The 24,279-nt window shown below is 44.0% G+C and overlaps 1 protein-coding gene across 1 annotated transcript in view; it reads right to left on the reverse strand.

The window, feature by feature from the left end:
- Positions 1 to 21,905, reverse strand: part of LOC143984135 (S-adenosylhomocysteine hydrolase-like protein 1) — a 521,010-nt gene extending 499,105 nt beyond the window's left edge. Inside the window, exon 1 of the mRNA XM_077484446.1 lies at positions 21,701 to 21,905. Coding sequence (XP_077340572.1) covers positions 21,701 to 21,790 — 90 coding nt within the window. The 5' untranslated portion in view covers positions 21,791 to 21,905. The remainder of the gene's footprint in view (positions 1 to 21,700) is intronic.
- Between the last annotated feature and the right edge of the window lie 2,374 nt (positions 21,906 to 24,279).

Raw genomic sequence — 24,279 nt, forward strand, 5'->3', positions numbered from 1 at the left:
ATGTTCTCCTCATATTTCTCAAATTTAGGATCTTGCCCTAAATGGGTGTTTTTTGAATAGGGGAATAGAAGAACAGTATTTAAAGTGTGTATCTGCATAGCTGTGCATGTGAGAAAACGCACCAAAAAATAATTTTCCCCTAAATTATTATTTTTTTGAATAGCACAATAGAAGAATAGCATCTAAAGTGTGTATCTCACACGTACAGATATGCAGAAAACACTGTAAAATATTTTTAACCTTACATCCCTCTGCTCTCAATCCCCCCCCCACCCACTTACCAAATCCTTCCCCAACCTTCAATAGTGTACGCCACCTATAAAAAATAAAATAAAATAAAAAACCCTCACAGAAGCTACTTTAAATGTGATAAAACAAAGTCAGGAACCATTCACCACCATCTCTACAAATGAATTTCCTTTTTTAAGCTGGTAAAAAAATAACAGACCTTAACATGCATTAAGGAAAGCGTGAGGCTGAATGGTTGAAATGCCTGCTCCTTGGATTTAGTTTTTTTTGTAAGGTAAATTTATGTCAGAAAACCTAATCACTAAAAGGGTATCTTGTTAAAATATATTAGGGACCTCCTTTGGGTATTAATGTTTAGGATATAGATTATCATCTACGATTTACTTGCATAGAAGCAAAGAGGAATAAATACAGAGCACATGTGGGAGAACTGTGGGATTAAAAACGTGTGTAATCTCAACCCAATGCACAGGCTTTGTGAATTCTAAAATATATCCAAAGCAGCTTAAAGATGGTCAGGAGTTAAACCAGCATCAGACAAAAGGTCTAAACAATGAATGGCTGAGCAGCACAGCTTTAGCAAATTATAAAACAAGACATCTAAATAAAAAATAAAAAAAAAAGGAACAGAGCATGTTTGAAACAGGTTTCACTTCTAAAAACACAAAATGTTCTATACCTAGCAAGTGATTTTTGATAACACAGTAACTTCTATGCAAGATCAGGAAATGTATATATCAGCAGTGGTGCAGGAACCTTCATAAAGTATTTAAAGCGGTAGCAAACCCGCAAATTTTTTATTTTTATTTTTTTAAACCTGCAAAGCAAAAGGCATAATGAGCTAGTATGCACCGCATACTAGCTCATTATGAAATACTTACCTTAGAACGAGGCCCCGACATCTGGCCCGATCCACGCCGAGGGAGCTGATATGCTCCCTCTGCATTTCTTCCGGGTATCGCGGCTCCGGCGCTGTGAGTGGAGATTTCATTCCAGCCGGTCGGCCACTGCCGGATTTTCAGGCCGAGAATCCCCTTGTGCGCATGCGCCGCTGCAGTCAGCGGCGCATACCGAGGGGAATATCTCCTAAAACGTACAGGTTTAGGAGATATTTTTTTTACCTACAGGCAAGCCTTATTATAGGCTTTCCTGTAGGTAAAAGTTAAAAAATTGAGTTTACAACCACTTTAAACAGCCACTGTCATCTTGTCCATTCAAAGAAAAGTAAGTGTCTTTTCAGCCCTCATGCACACTGGACTTTTTTTGCAGCAGCTGTTTTTGGCTAAAAACACTAATGTGGAAAAAAAAAAACAACAAAAAAATAAATAAACTATTAAACAATAAAAACGCTATTACAAAAATGTAAAAACAACAAAAGTTGAAAAGCCTCACTGCAAAGCTACTGGTGTTTTTAGAACGTTATTTTAACGTCCAGTGTGCATGAGGCCTCAAAGTCGCCATATATATATATACTAATAGCAACCAAACATTTGATACTGCAAATGCCTTATTTAGATGGTAATCTTCAATAAATGTGTGTGATACTCTCCAGAATACAGTTTCCCACATGTAATCAATGAGATTTTTGTTCACAATTATTCTTGGGATTAGTACAAAACGATGGGAGCATAATTTGCTGGTTAGTATGCAAACTTGGCTCTACCTTTAGGGGAAAAGTTAGAATCACAGAATTATTCTACCTTCTAGAACAGCAAGAAAAGGAGGACATACTTTTTAAGCTTGTCACTTCTTGACTCCTATTGTGAACGTAATAGCCTTGAGAATATATATCTATCTATCTATCTATCTATATATATCTCCATCTATCTATATATATATATATATATATATATATATATATATATCTCCATCTATCTATCTATCTATCTATCTATATATATATATCTCTATCCATCTATATATATATATATATATATATATATATTATATATATATATATATATATATATATCTCTCTATCTCTCTATCTATATATATATATCATATTTATCGGTGTATAACATGCACTTTTTTTCCCCCTTAAAATCAGGGGAAAAAATCGTGGGTGTGTGTTATACGCCGATCCTCTGCTGATTGTGAGCGGCCGAAAGTCGGCAAGATACACAGGACATCCGGCGCGTTATCTCAGCGGTGCAATTTTTAAAGTCTGTAAATTACACTGGGGCAAGGCTGCAGATGGACACTAACAAGGGTGCAATGATGGACACTGATGAGGCTGCTTTGATGGGCATTTAAATGTAAGTTTTTCTCCTTAAATTTCCCTCCTGAAAGTTTTTTTCCTTAAAATTACCTCCTAAACTTGGGGTGCGTGTTATACGCCAATAAATATGAGAGATAGAGATATCTATTATATAATATATAATATATACCGTATATACTCGAGCAGGGCTCGACAAACCCCGGTCGCCAGGTCGCATTTGCGCCTAGATTTCGTGTCCTGGCGACTGGGGCAACGCTGCTGGGGTATCCTGTCTCCATTTGGACCCCGAACTCCGCCGCGCAATTCCATCGGGCCGCGCCGGCCAGTAATTGAGGCCGCGGCTTTGCGGCCTACTAAAATCTTTCGGTAGTCTGGCGCCATCTTGTGGTGGATGTAGAAATTACACCCTATTCCAATAATGATAATTCCTAATGGAGTGAAGCTCCCTCACTGTTTTTCACTGCCCGCCCATTTCCTTCCCCTAATTAAAATAATTTTTTTTACTTTTTACAAAAAAAAATAAATAATAATAATTAAATATATATATATATATATATATATATATATATATATATATATATATATATATATATATATATATATATATATATATATATATTATTTAATTATTATTTTTTTTTGTAAAAAGTAAAAAAAATTATTTTAATTAAGGGAAAAAAAAATATATTATTTGTAATCCTCCCTGCTTGACCCCTTTCACAAGGGCTGTCTGATCAGGTTCACCTGTCAGTTTTTCAGGCGGACCTGATCTAACCCTTAGCGGGGATATGACGTTAAGAAGCGGGAACATGGCGGAAATAAAAGTCACATTCTTTTGTTAACCACTTCGTGCCCGCGCTATAGACAAAAGATGTCTACAGCACGGACACCAATTGCCGGGAGGGCGTCCCTGGACATCCTCCTGTTTACTTCCCCTCTGAACGCCGCCATGGGCGCACATCGGGGAAGTTCTGTGTTGGCCGTGTCCCTTGGATACAGCAAATCACAGATCATGCTAAATGGCCAATCACAGCGGCCATTTAGCACTCAAGCGGTGTGTCCAATGAGAGGTGATCTCATATGTGGGGGGCTGGGGGCTATCTTCCCCTCACTTGTCTCCATGTCAGGCCAGGGACAGGTCCAGATCGCCGTCACGGACCTGGCTCCTAACTTTTTTAGCTGGCTCCCAGATTCCAAACAAATTTGTCAACCCCTGTACTCGAGTATAGGTTGATCCGAATATAAGCCGAGGCCCCTAATTTACCACAAAAAACTGGGAAAACGTATTGACTCGAGTATAATCCAGGGGTGGGAAATGCAGCAGCTACTGTAAGTGGCAAAGAGGGTCAACAATGCCCATCTGCAGCTGCATGTCTCACTGTGTCTATTGCATGCCTCCCTGTGTCCTGTGCAGATCTGCCTACCTCACTGTGTCCTGTGTATACCTCCCTGTGTCCATTGCAGCCTACCTGTGCTAATCTTCATCCTTTGTGTCCTGTGCATGCCTCCGTGTGCCCATCTGCAGCCACCGATCAGCGTGTCATAAAAACATACGGCGGCCATTCTAGTATTCAAAAGCCGCACCTCCTCTTCGTCTGCGATAGGCAGAACACTCAATTTCCCAGCAGTCAGTTTTCAGCCTATCACGGACATCCACTCATCCTCGTCTGAGGTATGAGGATGAGGGGATGTCCGTGATAGGCTGAAAACTGGCTGCTGGGAAATTGAGTGTTCTGCCTATCAGACGAGGAGGAGGCGCGGCTTTTAAATACTGGAATGGCCGCTGTATGTTTTTATGACACGCTGGCCACCGTCTGTCTACATGACATGCCTGATCAGGTAGGCAGACGGCGGTGACTTGAGTATAAGCCGAGGGGGGCACTTTCAGCCTAAAAAAAAAAGGGCTGAAAATCTCGGCTTATACTCGAGTATATACGGTATATTAAATTTTTTTACAGTGTTTGCACATTTTATATGTATTTAGAACTGTTCTCTATATAAAACACAGGCTAGAAAGTAACAGTGTGAATAAGTACACATATACTCATAAGCAGGGCAATAACGTCTCCGCAGGATGTGGAAACCTTGCAAAAAGATCTGAACAAATTAATGGGCTGGGCAACTACACAGCAAATGGAGGAGAAATGTAAAATAATGCATTTGGGTGGCAAAAATATTAATGCAATCTATACACAGGGGGGGGGGGGGCTGTGGGGGAATCTAGGATGGAAAAGGACCCAAGGGTCCTAGGAGATGATAGGCTCAGCAATGGCATGCATTGCCAAGCTGCTGTTAAAGCAAACAGAATATTGGCATGCATTAAAAAGGGGATCAACTCCAGAGATAAAAGGGATAATTCTCCAGCTCTACAAGACTCTGGTCTGGCCGCACCTAGATTATGCTGTCCAGTTCTGAGAACTAGTCCTCAGGAAGGATGTACTGGAAATGGAGCGAGTACAAAGAAGGGCAACAAAGTTAAGAAAGGGTCTGGAGGATATTAGTTATGAGGAAAGGTTGCAAGCACTGAACTTATTCTCTCTGGAGAAGAGAGGCTTCAGAGGGGATATGATTTCAATATACAAATACCATACTGGTGACACAATAGGGTTAAAACTTTTTTGCAGAAGGGAGTTTAACAAGACACGTGGCCACTCATTAAAATTAGAAGTAAAGAGGTTTAACCTTAAACTACATATAGAGGGTTCTTTATTGTAAGAGCGGCAAGGATGTGGAATTCCCTTCCACAGGCGGTGGTCTCAGCGGGGAGCATCGATATCTTTTAACCACTTCGCATCCAGGCCAATTCTGACATTTCTCTCCTACATGTAAAATTCATATTTTTTTTGCTAGAAAATTACATAGAACACCCAAACATTAGATATGTTTTTTTTTTTTAGTAAAGACCCTAGAGAATACAATGGTGGTCGTTGCAACTTTATCTCGCACGGTATTTGCGCAGCAATTTTGCAAACACGTTTTTTTCAGAAAAAGGTACCAGTTACTTACCGGTAGCTGTCTTTCTGGGACATCTTCCAGGACGGCACACCTGAGAGATGAGAGGCTCCACCCTACAGGAAACACCTTCTAGTGTTATACAATTTTCCCTCCTCCAACGGGCGGGAAGTAGGCCTGCCGTCCTGGAAGATTTCCCAGAAAGACAGCTACCGGTAAGTAACTGGTACCTTTCTCAAGTCATCTTCCAGGATGGCACACCTGAGAGGATAAACAAGTACCTCAGGCCTACCTTAGGGTGGGGCCACTGCAAGACCCTCTTGGCGAACCTTGGTTCTGCAGTGAACTGTACCTCCACTCCATATGCTCATATGCTTGATGAAGGTATCTTAGCTGGATCATGCGGCTGATCTGCAGGTCTGCTCCACAGATGTCCCTACCTTTTCCGCTTCGGATGCAGTATCTAGGTGAAATGGGCTCTTAAAGATGGAATCAGAAAACATGTTAAACTAGTAGGTTAGCAATGTTGCCTATCTCACACGTCTAACAACCATGGCCTATTGTGCCTGTAGGTGCTACTTAGAACCACTAAAAAGATAAATCAGAAACCTGTGTAAGACAAGGACACTACATTAATCAATAAGAGGGCCTGTCTTAACACTACCCTGTACAGGGAAATAAAACTGCAAAAAGGGGGGGGGGCCCTGACAGACAACCTTTTTTGTTCCTTTTTATCTTTATGTCAGCAAAGACTAAAGGGAAGCCTACTTAAGCATAATAGATTAACAGAAGATTAACAGAAGCTTGATCCCTGGGTTTAAGGCATGCCCAATCTATGGCTTTACTTACGCCTGAGAGCCTACTTCAGGAGATGAAAGTCCCTAGCAGGAGTAGACTACCCATATTGCTACGTTTTGCTAAAAGGGCGAAATGAAGGCCATGCACTGAGCCGAAACCTATTCGATCGGGTATACATCTTTATACTTCATCCTCAGGCCCTAATACAGTTATAAGATCAATATGAACACCAACTCCCGTGTTTGTGCATTTCTGCTATGCCACAGGGTAAAATATGGAACACAAGACAATCCTTTCTGTCATGCACTTCTGTAGTGTAGTTCAGATAGAACCAACACTGAGAAAGGGCACAAGCAACCTGCAGCATTGTGTTTTTCTGAAACAGAAAGCACCAACAAGCTTCAATCTTGAGTATTTCTGCTATGCAACAACATAAAAGCAGACACTGAGGAAAAAGACAGACAGCCTTTACAGCTGCAATCTTTCTTGTCTGCTGCAAAATAAAACAATAATGCCATGATGAGTATTACTGCTGTGTAGCAAAACCTCAACCAGAAGGGACAGATAAGTTTAAGGCTCCCACACTCGTGCGATCCAACCTGCGACTTGGGACTGCAAGACGCATGAGAAGACATACACTATGGCTTCCAATGGGTACCATTTGTGTCTTTGCGACTCCAGCAGTCCCCAATTCCTGGATCCACAGACCTCAAGATTACACAGGTCGCAGGGAAAAAAAAATTGCAATTTTCAGGTCGAACAAGTAAGGGGTCCCCAATGCTGTGACTCCCTGGAGGATTGCAGCCAACAACCCCCTGCTGTGTATCCCTAAGATGCAGAAAGGTAGATCAATGAGAAACACTGCTCACTGCTGTGCCTGATATACAAACGATAAGGCAGTAAATATAGGACATACAGGACACAAACATTCAATCTTTGTGTATGTCTGATGTGTAGCAATATACCAATACTGAGCAGAGATGCCACCATCCTCCATGCGTCTCTCAGCTGAGCAGCAAAAACTAAATCAGAAAAAGACAAGCACCCTTCGCTACTGTGTCCTTTCTGATATGCAGCCAATAAGGCAGTATATGCAAGACATAAAAAAGGACAGACAACCTTCAATCTTGTATATGTCTGATGTGCAACAATATAACGATTCTGAATAGCACATTCATATTGAAGCGATTTGGCCTTGCGACTCAACATGTCAAATCACATGGCTAAAATCAGCACGACACCACTTTGTGGTGCTACACGGATTACCAAAGGCAGTATATGTACTACACCTGGCAGGGGTTCAATTTGTATTTCTGCTATGTAGCCCAACAAATTCGAACCATCAATTTTCACTGCTGCCATTCTGATAAGGCAGTAATACCGGACACAAAACCCCACAGACCTTAATCCTGTATATGTCTGATGTGCAACAATAAAAACACTCTGAATAGAGATAGCACATCCATATTGAAATGATTTGTCATGCGACTCAACATGTCAAATCGCATGTTTAAACTCGGCAGCCATTGCCGTTAATAGCACTGTCTGAATCAGCACAGCGCCACTCAAATCAGGACCATCAGACTTCATTGCTGCCTTTAAGATAAGTAACCAACAAGGCAGTAATACAGGACACAAAGCCCCACAGAGACCTCAATCTTGTGTATGTCTGATGTACAGCAATATAACCATTATGAGCAGAGATGTCACCAAACTCAATGGATGTGCATTTCTGCTGTGCAGCACAAAACCAGAAAGTACAGACCACCTTCACTGTTGTATTTTTCTGATCTGTAGCCAAACAAAGCAGTACCTTTAGGATATAAAGGACAGCAAACAAGCTTCAGTGCAGTACATTTCTGATGTACAGCAATATAGCCCTTATGAGCAGAGATGTCACAAATCTCAATGTGTATTTCTGCTGTGCCACAAAAACATGCCAGCAAGGACAAACCTTCACTACTGAGGTCTACTGGTGTGCAGCCAATGAGGAGTCATGGTCTAGCCCTTTATGAAATAACCAACAGGCAATTTATTTCATAGGCATAGCCTGGGCTGTAGATACTAAACCTTCACCACCAGTGAAGGAACAAATCCTAAAATGGTTGGACATCCTACTATAGTAGTTCAGGGCTCGACAAAACCCGGGCGCCAGGTCGCATTTGCGACTAGAATTAGCGACCTGGCGCCTGGGGCAGCACAGCTGGGGGTATCCTGTCTCCGCGAACCACCGCGTCGGGCCGCCGGCGGCCGGTAATTGAGCCCCCGGCTTTGAGGCCTTCTACGATCCTATGGTTCCTTCTGGAATCTGGTGCCCTCTTGTGGTGGCCGTTGGAATTACAACCAGCAATGCTAATGGATGCAATGCCAATTCCCCTGCCTGCCAGCCTATCTCCTTCCCTTTACTCAGAACCCCTAAACATCATTATATATATATTTTATTCTAACACCCTAGAGAATAAAATGGTGGTCGTTGCAATACTGTCTGTCACACCGTATTTGCACAGCGGACTTACAAGCGCACTTTTTTTGGGAAAATGTAATAAAAAAAAAAAAAATAAGACAACAGTAAAGTTAGCCCAATTTTTTTTTATATTGTGAAAGATAATGTTACGTCAAGTAAATCGATACCCACCATGTCATGCTTCAAAATTGCGCCCGCTCATGGAATGGCGACAAACTCTTACCCTTTAAAATCTCCATAGGCGACGTTTAAAAAATTCTGTAGGTTGCACTTTTTAAGTTACAGAGGAGGTCTGGGGCTAGAATTATTGCTCTCACTCTACCGATCGCAGCGATACCTCACATGTGTGGTTTGAACACTGCTTTCATATATGCGTTCGCTTCTGCACGCAAGCTTGGCGGGACAGGGCGCGTTTAAAATATATATTTTTTATTATTTTAACTTTTATTTTTATTTTTTTCACTGTTCTTTTAAAAAAATAAAAATAAATTTGTGTCACTTTTATTCCTATTACAAGGAATGTAAAAATCCCTTGTAATAGAAAAAAGCATGACAGGTCCTCTTGTATATGAGCTCTGGGGTCAGAGAAACCTCGCATATCATATTTACACTAAAATGCAATTAAAAAAAAAAAAATTGTCATTTGAAAAAAAAATAATAATAAATAAAATGTCCCTCTAAGGCTGGGAGACCCGGATGTGATTCGCACCGCACTGCAGTGCAAATCACATCCGATCTCTGTGCGATGCGAGTTCAGCCATACAGATAGTATGGCTGATTTCGCAACGCACCCGCCGCAAACTCGCACAGGACCCTTTTTTTGGTCCGCAGCAGAATCGGATCGCATGGGTTGTTCACACCATGCGATCCGATTCCTGTCCGAGTTTGCAGATCGCACTGCGATATGCGAACTGATCTGGGGGTGTCATTAAGGTTTCACTGACACTCCCAGCAGTCCGCATAGGGCAGTGTGAACTGCCGGCAGGAGGCATGCGATGCGGGAATCCGCCGCGGATTTGCGGCGTTCCCGCATCGCTTCAGTGTGAACCCAGCCTTAGAGCTATGGGCAATGACTTGGAGACGGGGGGGGGGCGGCGCTATCTTCCCCTCACTCGTCTCCATGTCAGGCCAGGGACAGGTCCAGATCGCCGTCACGGACCTGGCTCCTAGATTCCAAGCAAATTTGTCAACCCCTGTAGTAGTTGTTGTCCTACCTTACCTCCATAGACTGAGCAAACGCTAGCCAGCTCATATCCAGGTGGGATTGATTAGTAACTAAAATCTCAATGAGCCCAGCCCTAGAGACCAAATTAAGACAGCCTCTAGAAGAGGTGGTTACCAATTTAGCCTGGGGATAAATAGCTACTTGCAGGCTTCAAACAAGCAATTATGTAGCTCTTGCATAGGTTTGCACAGAAAATCCTCAATTAAAAGGATGTAGGAAGCGATCTATGGTGAATCGCCTTTAGATCTGCCACTGAGTGGATTGTAGCCCAAACCAACAAAAACGTTTCTTCTTACCTCCTGCACTATAATATAACCACAGTGTAAAGGTGGAGTGGGAGGTTGGAGCTTATAAAAGTTACCTATAGCAAGCAACCCCCAAAAGGAGGATCTGTCACAAGGGAACCCCTACTGTGCCACACAGAAGCTTGGTCCCTGCCCATCCTTGAATGTTAGGTCAGCTTTTAAGCATCATGAAGCAACTTCAGATTCCTAGCAGCTGGGCTAACAGGGCCAGTAACTCCAATTAATAACTTGTTCAGTGGTATACCTGGCCTGTAAGTAACTTTGTATCTACCAGGTCCCCTCTGTACGCTATATTCATCCCTACTAATGTACCACAACTGGGCATGTAGGGAGAGGCTGGCAACCTACTGCTGCGATAACCACAGTGTCTCTGGTGTAAGAGGGAGCTGTGGCTGGTGATTTTAGCAGTGGCGTCTGGGCTATTTGTATCCCGACCCCAGGTTCTGCACTGCACCAGTCAGTATATACACAGGGAAGGGGGAGCAATGGCCTACCTCTTTCCCATCTGAGGTGGTTTAGGCACACTCGTTCCTTCACACCACCTGTCCACCATACAGCGTCTCTGATGTAAGAGGGAGCTGCGGCTGGTGTTTTTAGCAGAAGCTTAAGGGCTATTTGAATCCAGACCCCAGGGGAGATTATCTCAAATGCCCAGAAACCCTCTGGCTGGAATTGGGGATTTTGCAGCTAAATTCTCAAGGCAAAGGAAAGTACTCACCATTGCCCTCTTCCCCTTCTTGCCACAGCCAGCGGGCTTGCTTTTCTATCCTTATGGTCTACACGCAAGGAGAATAGCCACCAAAGTGCCCCCCCCCCCCCAACTGGTGTCCCCATAGGGAGGTGCAAGGTTAGGCTGTGTCCTGCACTGTACCAGTCAGTATATACACATAGGGGGGGGGGCAATGCCTTCCGTTCCTCATTCCCATCTGAGGTGGTTAAGGCAGACATCCATCGTTGTAAACTGGTGCCTCCTCGCTCTAGCGAATGGAGGATGTGGGCGCCTGCTCCTACTGACTCTCAGCCTTCCCTCCTGGGTAAGAACGCCGCCGCCATTTTCCCGAAGTTTGAAAATGACGCGGGTGCTTGTTGCCACGCCCTCTCCGGCAGTCCACGCGAGCTACTGGGGACCCAGGAGTCGGGGACATGATCCCCCTGGAAAGAACCGATGGCCAGCACCCCCGTCTGAACAGCCACCTGTACAGGTAAGGAGGGGAGACAGAATTTATATAGCAGTGATTACTGTATAAATGACAATGGTCCCAAAAATGTGTCAAAAATGTCCGATGGGTCCCCCACAATGTCGCAGTCACAATAAAAATCGCTGATCGCCGCCATTACTAGTAAAAAAATAAAAAAAATAAAAAAAAAAATAAATAAAAAATTATTAATAAAAATGCTATAAAACTATCCCTATTTTGTAAACGCTATAACTTTTGCGCAAACCAATCAATAATCGCTTATTGCGATTTTTTTTACCAAAAATATGTAGAAGAATACGTATCGGCCTAAACTGAGGTTTTTTTATATATTTTTGGGGGATATTTATTATAACAAAAAGTAAAAAATAATGCGTTTTTTTTTCAAAATTGTCGATCTATTTTTGTTTATAGCGCAAAAAATAAAAACCGCAGGGGTGATCAAATACCACCAAAAGAAAGCTCTATTTGTGGGAAAAAAAGGACGTCAATTTTGTTTGGGAGCCACGTCGCACGACCGCACAATTGTCAGTTAAAGCGACGCAGTGCCAAATCGCAAAAAGTGGTCTGGTCTTTGACTAGCAAAATGGTCCGGTCTGTAAGTGGTTAAAAAAAAAAACAGTAAAGTTAACCCAATTTTTTTGCATAATGTGAAAGAGGAAGATACGCCGAGTAAATAGATACCCAACATATTTTATTTTTTATTATTGTAAAATTTTTACTTTTTTAGTTGGACACTTTAAAAAAAAAATTTTTTTGATTACTTTTATTACTATTACAAGGAATGTAAACATCCCTTGTACAAGCACCGGAGGGCGGCAGGAGGGGGGGGCGTCCCCTCCTGCCGCCCGTAAGAACGATCAAGCGGCGGAACAGCCACTATGATCATTCTTATGGTGCAGGGAATCGCCGGCTGAAAACGCTGATATCTGAATGATGTCTGTGGCCTCAGGCATCATTCAGATATACCGCCACAAAGCCCACGACGTCATATGACGTAGTGTGGGCGCCAAGTGGTTAAAGAAACTATTAGATAAGCACCTGAACGACCACAACATACAGGGATATACAATATAATACTGACATATAGTCACACACATAGGTTGGACTTGATGGACTTGTGTCTTTTTTCAACCTCACCTACTATGTAACTATATACTCATGTGCGCTCTGTCAGCTCAACAGAGAGAGAGTGGGCAATTAGACAGCTCTCTATAGCATGGAGTCCATGTATGAAAGCTCAAATGCAGCACAAGGTGTGTCAGTGGTCACAGATGGGCTGACTGTAGATGGCTGGCGGCTCATAACAAACTAGCACTGTAGACTGTAAAACACAAAGGAGAGCAGCGCCATCTAAGTGTAGCAATGCTAAAACATTTTAATACAGGACAGACCATTTGGAACTCATAAGATCATAGAGATCACAGCACATGTAGGAAGGTATAAATAATTCATCCACACCTGGGGGAAGGCGGTGGACTCACAGGAGGAGAGACAATGATTTTGGCTGCGCTGGTGGCTCACAGCACTTCCTGGTTCTCAGAATCGGCTCATGGGCAGCTGAACACATAACTTCCAGATGGAGAGGGAGTGGGGAGGAGCACGCATTCAGAGCATGCATGCTCCTTCATCAGGCAATAGTAGTGGCCATGTTGCAAGAGGTTTTTTATAGTCTAATTTGCCAGGTGATGTTGACGCAGTGCCATGGCAACCGCTCACAAACAGACCTCTATTACACAGTTGGCACTGGTGTGACAGGCTGGATTGGGAAGGTAGAGCTCATAAATGGAAATGAGCATTAAAATTAAACAAGAAATGTTGTAAACATCGTAATTGACATGATATTATACAAAAAAAGGTGGGGGGGGGGGGTAAAAATGAAAAAAAATAAAAATAAAAAAAACCTATTACACAACATGACAGAATTAAAAAAAATATATATGCATAAAACAATCAAGTAATATAAAAGCAGCTAAGGTGGGAGGTAGATGAACTGAAGTTGAGAACGAGTGGAAGAATGAAGACAAATGAGAATGAGAGAAGGACTGGGAAAAAAAAAAATTATAAATAAGAAAAAAAAAAAGGGAGAAAAAAAAAAAAAAAAAAAAAGTGTTGAAAAGTAATAAAAATAAAACGAGAAGGGGGGTATAGTATAGATATATGAAATATAAAAGATGATAAAGATGAGACTGGAAGACATTAATGCAATTGTATATTGGGAGGAAAAGAAATTGTGTTTAACAATTAAATTGAGACAAATAAAAATGTATTTAAATGAAAGGGGGGTGAGAGAAAGGAGGCAATAGGGGAATGGCAAGTGTGCCAAGAGACATACTTGGGATGAAAGGAGCAAGTATTTGGGGGGGAGCTCATAAGAGAGGTACTTAACTACCGATGGATGTCTAGCAGGGGAAAAAGGATGGCAAGGGTCCTTAACCTAAAATTATTAATAAATGATAACATGTTAGCCAAAACATAAATGGAGATTTCAGAATGAGAACAGAATATGTACCGTATTTAATCGGTGTATAACACGTACTCCAAGTTTAGAAGGGAAGTTTAAAGGAAAAAAAACTTACATTAAAATGCCCATCAATGCAGCCTTTCCCAGTGTCCATCTTCAGCCTAGCCAATCTCTTTGCAGCATTTCCCAGTTTTAAATTTGGTGCCGATGGAGAGGAGCGAGCAGAGCCAGGATACAGAAAGCCGAGCTTACTTCAGCTTTACTCTGCTCCTCTCGCAGTACCGCTGACATACAGAAAGCCGAGTGTACTTCGGCTAGTCTTGGCTCTGCTCACAGTCAGGGGCGGGACTGCAAGAGGAGCCGAGACTAGCCGAAATACACTTGGCTTTCTGTATATTGTTGGTGCTCGCTCCTCTCGCAATCAGTGGAGGTGGGCGGGACTGCGATAGGAGCCGAGTAAAGCCAAGCATACTTTGGCTTTCTGTATCTCGGCTCTGCACGCACCCACGATTTTCCCGATTTTAAGGTATTTAGGTATTTTAAGGTGTGTGTTATACGCCGATAAATACGGTATATGTATATTTCCCCTTATAAAGATAAATAATATTTAGATATATACATATCCTGTTCTCATTCTGAAATCTTTATTTGTGTTTTGGCTAACATATTTCATAATTTCTTCTCTTATCGGCCTCCCCCTAAATACTTGCCCCCTTCATCCCAAGTAGGTCTCTTGGCATCCTCTTACCATTCCTCCATAACCTCCTTTCTCTCATCATCCCTCCAGCCCCCCCCCCCTTTTTCATAGAATTTTTGTGTCAATAAATTGTTTAACACAATTTCTTCTCCCCCCAATATACAGTTGCATTAATCTCTTTTCCAGTCTCATCTTTAATTTAGCATCTTTTATATTTAATTCTTAAATCTATAACCCCCCCCCCCCCCCCCCCACACACACACACACACACACACACACACACACACACACACACACACACACACACACACACACTCATTTATTTTATTACTTTTTCAACATATTTTTTCTCTATTTTTATTTTTACTTTAATTTTTAATTGTTCAACTTTTGTTGTTTTATTTTTGATATATTATACATTTTATTTAGAATTTTTTTGAGAGAGAAGTACAGTGCATCTCCGTTAAGGGAAATATGGGGCTCAGGTAAGTAAAACGGGGGGGGGGGATGGTGTGGGGCTGGTCACTGGCAGGTGTTTTTTTTTTTTCACCTTAATGCATAGGATGCATTTAGGTGAAAAAACACAAGGGTTTACCAACCCTATAACTGCTTTCAGACCGGACCATTGTGCTGGCTTAAAACCAGACCGCTTTTTGCGATTCGGCACTGCAACGCTTTAACTAACAATTGAGCAGTCGTCCGTCGTGGCTCCCAAACAAGACTGGCGTCCTTTTTTTCCCCAAAAATGGGAATTTGATTGGTGGTATTTGATCACCCCTGCGTTTTTTTTTTTTTTTGCTATAAACAAAAAGTGATAATTAAAAAAAATAAAATAAAAAAAACGCATTTTTTTACTATAATAAATACCCCCAAAAAATGTATAAAAAACATTTTTCCTCAGTTTAGGCCAATACATATTCTTTTACATATTTTTGGTTAAAAAATAATTGCAATAAGCGGTTGATTGTTTACGCAAAAGTTATAGGGTTTACAAAATAGGGGATAGTTTTATGGCATTTTTATAAAAAAAAAAATTTTTCTAGCAATGGCGATGATCAGCGATTTTTATTGTGACTTTGACATTATGGCAGACACATTGGACATTTTTGAGACCATTGTCATTTACTTTAGCATCTCCCATTCTTCCTCCACGCGAGACAATCACTGGTATCCCAGCGGCGATAGAGTCTGCGGGACCCACGATAGGACTCACAGAGGTCCCGACCAGCACGCACGCGATGGCACGGCGGCACATTTAAAGGGACATACCTGTTCGCCCATGTGCCTGTCCGTGCCATTTTGCAGGCGTACATCGCCGTGCGCCGGTCGGGAAGCGGTTAACAACATCCTAGCAACAAGGCAGGACAGGATGATGCCACCTCTGGGAGTTTTACGGCTAGACTTCAAGAGGTACCTAATTGGCCTACACCTACAGTACAGTAGGGGCATTATTCAACTTCAGTCAAAGCTGCAGTTTGTTTTTAGCCACAGGTACCCCTTACCTGCATAGGCATTTTTTTGGGCAAAAGTGAAGTAAACCCCTTAAAAGCAGCAGTAAACTTCTGAAAAAAAAAAATTTTTTTTTCCTCTTGCAAGGTTATATCATAATGTGCTAGCCTTACTTCCAGGTTCGCAGGCTCCGGCCGCTTGAATGGCTGAGGCGTTATCATTTTACTCCCACGCGAGTGTTATGGCTGCGTCACAGAGCTCTGAAAGAACGGCATGAGTGGGCTGTTCCTTGAAAGCACGTGTCAGTGACAAATTACCGGATGCTAAACAAGCGAATAGCTCCTTTATGATGCACATTTAGGAGATAGTCATACAGGCAAACTATTAGAATTTTACCTGTAGGAGAAAAAAAAAAAAAAAAAAAATCACAAAAGCAGAGTTTACTACTTTACTATAACCGCTTCCTGACTAGGGGTCAACCGATATGGGTTTTTCTCTGGCCGATGCCGATACCGATATTTAGAAATCGCCACGGCCAATGGCCGATATATGATGCCGATTTTTTTGGGCCGATATGTTAGGCCTAATTATTTATTTTTTCCCCTTCATCTCATAAAATCTAACAGACACTGGGGCGTTTTTCAGGCGCTTTAAAATAGCGCCTGTAAAGTGCCTGCAAAACGGCTCCCCTGCAGTCTGTGTGGAAGCCCCGAGTGCTTTCACACTGAGGAGATGCGCTGGCAGGACGTTAAAAAAGTCCTGCAAGCAGCATCTTTCGAGTGGTGTATACCGCTCCTCCACCACTCCTGCCCATTGAAATGAATGGGCACCGCTGCCGAAGCACCTGCAATGCGATTTGGCAGCGGTGCTTCACGGGCACATTTAACCCCTTCCTGGGCTGCTAGCTGGATTATAAGTGCCCCGCTAAAATGATTGTAAAGCGCCGCTAAAACTGGCAGCGTTTTACCGTCAACGCCTGCTCGCTCCAGTGTGAAAGCAGCCTTAAGTGATACAGAAAATTTCTTACATTTATTAAACAAAACAAACATCCAAACAGTTCATTTGTATGTATAATTTAGAATGAAATATATATATATATATATATATATATATATTACATAAAAACAGGTAATCAAAACTTTTGGATGAAAAAAAAAAATGGGCTAACTTTACTGTTTAAAAAAATAAATAAAAATCTGTGTATTTTTTCCCCAAAAAATTGAGTTTGAAAGACCGCTGCGCAAATACCGTGTGACATAAAATATTTCAACAACCGCTATTTTATTCCCTAGGATCTCTGCTAAAAAAATATATATACGTTTTGGGGGTTCTAAGTGAATTTCTAGCAGAAAATACAGGATTTTTATTTGTAAGCATCAAGTGTCAAAAAAGATTTAGTCTTTAAATGGTTAAACTGAGAACTCTACACACTGAGATGAGTTTATTCATTCAAGTGTAAACATTGTATCTTTTTGATCTTTTCTTGGCAGACTGCCCAGAGGAGACAAGTAGCTTCACTCAAGTCTCCAGGCAACTTAAGTGGTTGTAAACCCTTACAAACCACTTTGACCTACAGGTAAGCCTAGATTAAGGCTTACCTGTAGGTCCAAGCAATATCTCCTAAACCTATATGGTTTAGGAGATATTTGCCCGAAAACGGGCACCGCTGTCTATGGCGCATGCGCCGCAGACAGCGGCGCGCAGGCGCACTGAGCGCGGCATTCTCAGCGACGGAGCTGCCGCGCGTGTCGGCTCCCGTGCGCATGTGCGGGAGAGACGTCATCGCGGCTTCGAATGACAGCGGCGGAGCTGCGAAAACCCACCAACAAGATGGATGCGGCGGACTACAGGGGACAGCGGCGACTTCGCTGGCTCCTGTGTCAGGTAAGTGACACATTATGGGCTACTATGCGATGCATAGTAGTCCATTATGCTTTGCCTTTGCAGGGAATCAAAGAGGAAGTAAACTCATCAGGGTTTACTTCCTCTTTAGGGTCCGTTCACACAGGGGCAGCACGACTTTTGGAGGCAACTTGGACACAACCTGAACACGACTTGGGGCGACTTACAACACGACTTTAAGTCGCCCCAGGCCAGGCGACTTTTGCCGCGGCCAAACAGAGAATGAGCTCTCAAGAGGGAACTCCACGGCAAATTTATGAAAAAAAATTTGGCGTGGGTTCCCCCTCCGAGAGCATACCAGGCCCTTAGGTCTGGTATGAATATTAAGGGGAACCCCCTACGCCGAAAAAACGGCGTGGGGGTTCCCCCCAGATCCATACCAAACCCTTATCCGAGCACGCTACCCGGCTGGCCAGGAAAGGGGGTGGGGACGAGCGGGTGCGCCCCCCCCTCCTGAGCCGTACCAACATGCCCCCCCCACCCCAAAGCACCTTGTCCCCATATTGATGAGGACAAGGGCCTCTTCCCGACAACCCTGGCCGTTGGTTGTCGGGGTCTGTGAGCGGGGGGGCTTATCGGAATCCGGGAGTCCCCTTTAATAAGGGGGCCCCCGGATACTGGCCCCCTCCACCCTATGTGAATGAGTATGGGGTACAACGTACCCCTACCCATTCACCTGTGAAAAAAAAATGTAAAAAACACACAACACAGGGTTAAAATAGTTTATTGCACAGCTCCGGGGGTCTTCCGTCTTCGGGGCCGGACAGAAGAACCGAAGAGGGGGGACAAGACCCCCAAAGTCGGAAGAAGAGGGCGGCGACGAAGAAGAAAGCCGGGCTCCTCCGCTAGCAAAAGAGCTAGCAGAAGATAGCGGAGGAGCCCGGCTTTCTTCTTCGTCGCCGCCCTCTTCTTCCGACTTCGGGGGTCTTGTCCCCCTCTTCGGTTCTTCTGCCGGGCCACCGCGCCTTCTTATAGCTCTTTTACAGGCGGTGGCCCGGTCTTCTGTCGCCTTCTTCTTCTTCTTCTTCTTCTTCAGATGTTGACTCAACGCTCTCTCCGACCGCAATGCCAGGGATGCGGTGCGCGGCAACTTCTATAGGGACAAGGGGCGGGGTTGCCGATTGATGTCACATGGTGCCACGATGTCAAAGTCCCGGAGGATGCTGGGACTGTGACATCGTAAGGGGGCGGGGTCACCATGTGACATCAACCGGCGACCCCGCCCCTTGTCTCTATATAAGTCGCCGCGCACTGCATCTCTGGCATTGCGGCCGGAGAGAGCGTTGAGTCAACATCTCCAGGAGAAGAAGAAGAACGGAAGGCGGCGGCGACAGAAGACCGGGCCACCGCCTGTAAAAGAGCTATAAGAAGGCGCGGTGGCCCGGCAGAAGAACCAAAGAGGGGGACAAGACCCCCAAAGTCGGAAGAAGAGAGCGGCGACGAAGAAGAAAGCCGGGCTCTTCCGCTAGCAAAAGAGCTAGCAGAAGATAGTGGAGGAGTCCGGCGAGAAGACCCCCGGAGCTGTGCAATAAACTATTTTAACCCTGTGTTGTGTTTTTTTTTCACAGGTGAATGGGTAGGGGTACGTTGTACCCCATACTCATTCACATAGGGTGGGGGGCCGGATTCCGATAAGCCCCCCACCCGCAGACCCCGACAACCAACGGCCAGGGTTGTCGGGAAGAGGCCCTTGTCCTCATCAACATGGGGACAAGGTGCTTTGGGGTGGGGGGGCCATGCGCCCCCCCCTTCCCCAAGGCACCCCCCCATGTTGAGGGCACACGGCCTGGTACGGCTCAGGAGGGGGGGGGGCGCACGCTCGTCCCCACCCCCTTTCCTGGCCGGCCAGATAGGGTGCTCTGATAAGGGTCTGGTATGGATCTGGGGGGACCCCCACGCCGTTTTTTCGGCGCAGGGGGTTCCCCTTAATATTCATACCAGGCCTAAGGGCCTGGCATGCTCTCGGAAAGGGAACCCAAGCCAAATTTCTATTCATAAATTTGGCGTGGAGTGCCCTCTTGAGAGCTGATAATTCTGTCAGAGTCGCCTCCGTATAGACGGAGATCCGACTCGGAGGCGACCTCCATTGAAATCAATGGGTACCGGTGGCCTACAAGTCGGATTCAAGTAGTACAGGAACCTTTTCTGAAGTCGGAGCGACTTCAGTAGTGTGCATTAAGACGGCTCTCATTCACTTACATTGCTTTTAAAATGTTGTCCGACCTGAGGCGACTAGGGGCGACCTGAAGTCGGATCGGAGCTGCCCCTGTGTGAACGGACCCTTACACTGACTTATATTACTGAAGTCATTTGCAAGTTGCGCTGAATATATCATCGGCCGATGCCGATTAATTAAAAATGCCAAATATCGGCTGGCCGATATATCGGTCGACCTCTATTCCTGCCCGCGTCAGGTCGATATACGTCGGCAGAAGGGCACGTACCTGTACATTGCCATTTAAGAGGTGACGGTGGCATGCTCGTGGGAAGCTCTGCGAGTCGGGTCCCTCTCGGTGAGGAAGAACGGGGAGATGCTAAAAGTAAACCAGCATCTCCCTGTTCTGCTTAGCAACAGTGATTGGAGCAGAGATCAGTGATGTGTAAAACACAGCCACGCCCCCCACAGTTAGCAACACGCCCCCTGGAACACACTTAACCCCTACACAGGAAACAATGGTCCCAAAATTGTCCGATGTGTCTGCCATAATATCGCAGAGAAGAAGAAAAGAAGGAAAGAAGGAAAGAAGAAGATTTTTATATTTTAATAAAAATGCCATAAAACTATCCCCTATTTTGTAAACGCTATAACTTTTGCGCAAACCAATCAATCGCTTATTGCAATTTTTTTTTACCAAAAATATGTAGAATACGTATCGGCCTAAACTGGAGGGGAAAAAAAATAGCTTTTTTTATATATTTTTGAGGGATATTTATTATAGCAAAAAGTAAAAAATAATGCGTTTTTTTTTTTTTCAAAATTGATGCTTTTTTTGTTTATAGCGCAAAAAATAGAAACCGCAGGGGTGATCAAATACCACCAAAAGAAAGCTCTATTTGTGGGGAAAAAAAGGACGTCAATTGTTTGAGAGCCATGTCACACGACCGTGCAATTGTCAGTTAAAGCGATGCAGTGCCGAATCGCAAAATGTGCTCTGGTCAGAAAGAGGTAAATTCTTCCGGGGCTGAAGTGGTTAAAAAATGTACAGTCTGAGGCCAGCTGGTAAGGAACTACAAATCACAGCAAATACTGAAAACCCAAACGGAAGAAGTTTAACCCCTTCTGTAGCTGTTCTGTGTACGGCAGCATACTCCCATCAGATGAGGACCTGGTACATATAATTATGGTTCACACTAGTGTGATGCGGGAACCCTGAAAATCCAGTGCGGGTTACACACTGAGATCAGCGAACCGCTGCGGGTGTCAATGTAAAGTTAACGACACCCCAAGATCAGATCGCAGCGTTAACTGTGAAATGGTGCTATAGGATTCCAGTGTGGACCAAAAAAAAAAAAAAAAAGGGGGGGGTCCTGCCTCATGTTTGAACGAATGCGATGCGATTTCAGCCATAGAGTTTGTATGGCTGAAATTGCATCGCACTGACATCACGTGAATTGCACTGCAACGCAGTGCAAATCACATGCAATATCTGGCATCACACTAGTGAATTAGCCTACCACCTCGCAGTCTGCCACAAGTTACCATCTAATACGCATTAAAAAATTATGCAAGATATCTCACACTGGGGAAGGGTGGCCTGAGTATAAATGACACCATTACCTTCTTCGGGGTCTTGCTGACAGCAGCCATGAAGGAGAATCTATCGGACACCTCTGAGTCATCAGTTGCAACCGCATCTGGTAACGACATGGTGCTGACTGATTAGGGGCCCGCTTGGCAGCTACTGTTTATGAAGCGTTAAAACTGAACTAGTAAACTGCAGCCGAGATGAAGCTGTTCTACAAGACGACATACAACGTGCTCGTTCCCGCGTGCGTCTCAGGCACCTGCCGCAGATGGCGCACGCGCGGATCTCCTTCATTCGCTGGTGCCCGATTTTTGGCAAATGTTTCGACAGCGGCTGAGTTCGAGAATGAGGTCGAGGCAGCGGGCATTACAGCTGGAACCGAGTTTTTAGGTGGCAGTGTCTGGTATCAGCTGTACACAAGGCCGACTTCCTGATACAAGCTGTCGAGAAGCAATGTTTTCTAATGAGTAAAAGGTCAACTCCAGGCACAATAAAAAAAAAGTAGACCCTTCAATGTCTCCCTCCCCTATAATGAAAGGGTTAAATGCTTGCAATGCGTAGCAAAACCTAGCCATTTAGAACAATTCTAAAGGTAATTTATTATATATTTTTTTGCGTGAAATAAAAAAAGATGTTATACTTGCCTGCTCTGAAATGATATTGCACGAGGTGGCCCCTTGACTCCTCTTCTCCGGTGTTCTTTCTGGACTGTGCATGCGCAGTAACAAACGTCACTCCAGCTATGTTGATCAGCTGGCATGACGTCCACATAGCGCATGCGCAGATCGTCTGAGGCACTAGCCGACACTATGCAAAAAGCGGGAGTGACATAGTTATCAGATTGAGCTTTGCCGTTGCGGGGCTGGTTGTGGATGTGTTGAAGGGTGGGTTTTGTGCATGTTGCAACCTGCCCTTAAGCCTCGTAAACACAATTCAATTCTTATATGACAGAACGTCCGATTTATGTGGCATGCTAGTCTCATGTCGAAAGTGAAGAGGTTACTAACAATACGAGAATTTCTTAATACAACGTCAGAAGTTATGTAATGTGTTGAATAGTTTTGTATGTATTCTTTAGTTTCTGAGCATGTGTAGTTTCATAGTTAGTTAGGTTGAATAAAGACATCAGTCCATCCAGTTCAACCTGAGTGATTGTCTACAATTGTCCCCATCCCTGTACATTGCACAATCATGTTGGTCCCTACCCTCAAGGAGCCCACAATCCAAGGTCCCCATTCATATCCTAGGGTCAATTTTGAACAGAAGTCAATTTACCTACCTGCATGTCTTTGGATTGTGGGAGGAAACCGGAGTGCCTGGAGGAAACCCACGCAGGCACAGGGAGAACATGCAAACTCCAGGCAGGTAGTGTCATGGTTGGGATTTGAACCAGCAACCCTTGTTACTGCTAGGTGAGAGTGCTAACCACTACACCACTGTGTAGTCTTGCTCTTACGGGTTTTATTCATACAAAAACCATACTAATGAAACTAAAATCAGACGTTGAGTTCACATCCGCCAAAAATTTTAGTCTGCACATCTAGGTTTTGTCTGATGAAAAAGTGAAATTGGCTGTCGAAAGCACCGTACTAACAGTAGGATTTGCGGACGTTCAGTTGTCATAACACAATTGATGTCCGAAAATCAAATCGTATGTACGGGCCTTTAGACACAGCCAAAGCCTGCTGTTCAACACCAAACCCGTCCTGCAACACAGACAAAATCCGCCCCAGCAAGGCACAATCTGCAAATACGATCTCCCTCCGCTGTTTGCGTAGCTTTGAATACAGCCCGTCCCATTGAAAAATGCCTCAGGCGATCTGCACATGCGCAGACCCATCAGGGGGCATTCTTCGATGGGAGGCATTTCTCGATAGAACACTGGCGCTGTCCGCTCCTCCTTTTCTGAGTGTGCCCCATCAGCAATTCATGTGCAGCAGGCATTCTTCATGCCTGGCTGCGTGCTTCTGTAGAAACACACAGAGTGGCTCAGCCACACCCTTACTCCCTCTTCACAGGAGTTACCCTCAAGAGTCTACCACAAGTAGTGTTAACCACTTAAAGACCAGCCAATGCCATTGTACTGTGGCAGGTTGGCTCTCCTGGGTGAATCGCCGTCATTGTACATCGGCCGCTTTAAGACCTCTAGGGGGCAGAGCCGATGCACGTGGCCAGGCAACTGCAATCGCTTCTGAGAGAGACAGAATGGGGATCTGTCAATGTAAACAGACAGATCCCCGTTCTGTCAGGGAGGAGAGACAGATCTGCTGTTCCTAGTGATCAGGAACAGCGATCTGTCTCCTCCTCTAGTCACTATACTCCCCCCACAGTTAGATACACGTCCCTTGGAACACTTAACCCCTCGATCGCCCCCTAGTGTTAACCCCTTTCCCTGCCAGTAACATTTATACAGTATTCCGTGGCTATTTTTAGCACTGATCGCAGTATAAATGTCACTGGTCCCAAAAAAGTGTCAAAAGTGTCCAATATGTCAGCCACAATGTCATAGTCCTGCTAAAAATCGCTGATCACCATTACTAGTAAAAAAATAAAATAATAAAAATTCCACAAATCAATTCCCTAATTTGCAGATGCTATAACTCTTGCGTAA

This window comes from Lithobates pipiens, unplaced genomic scaffold (assembly GCF_037356315.1).
Source record: "Lithobates pipiens isolate NorthernLeopardFrog02 unplaced genomic scaffold, aLitPip1_a1.2 Scaffold_16, whole genome shotgun sequence".
NCBI lineage: Eukaryota > Metazoa > Chordata > Amphibia > Anura > Ranidae > Lithobates > Lithobates pipiens.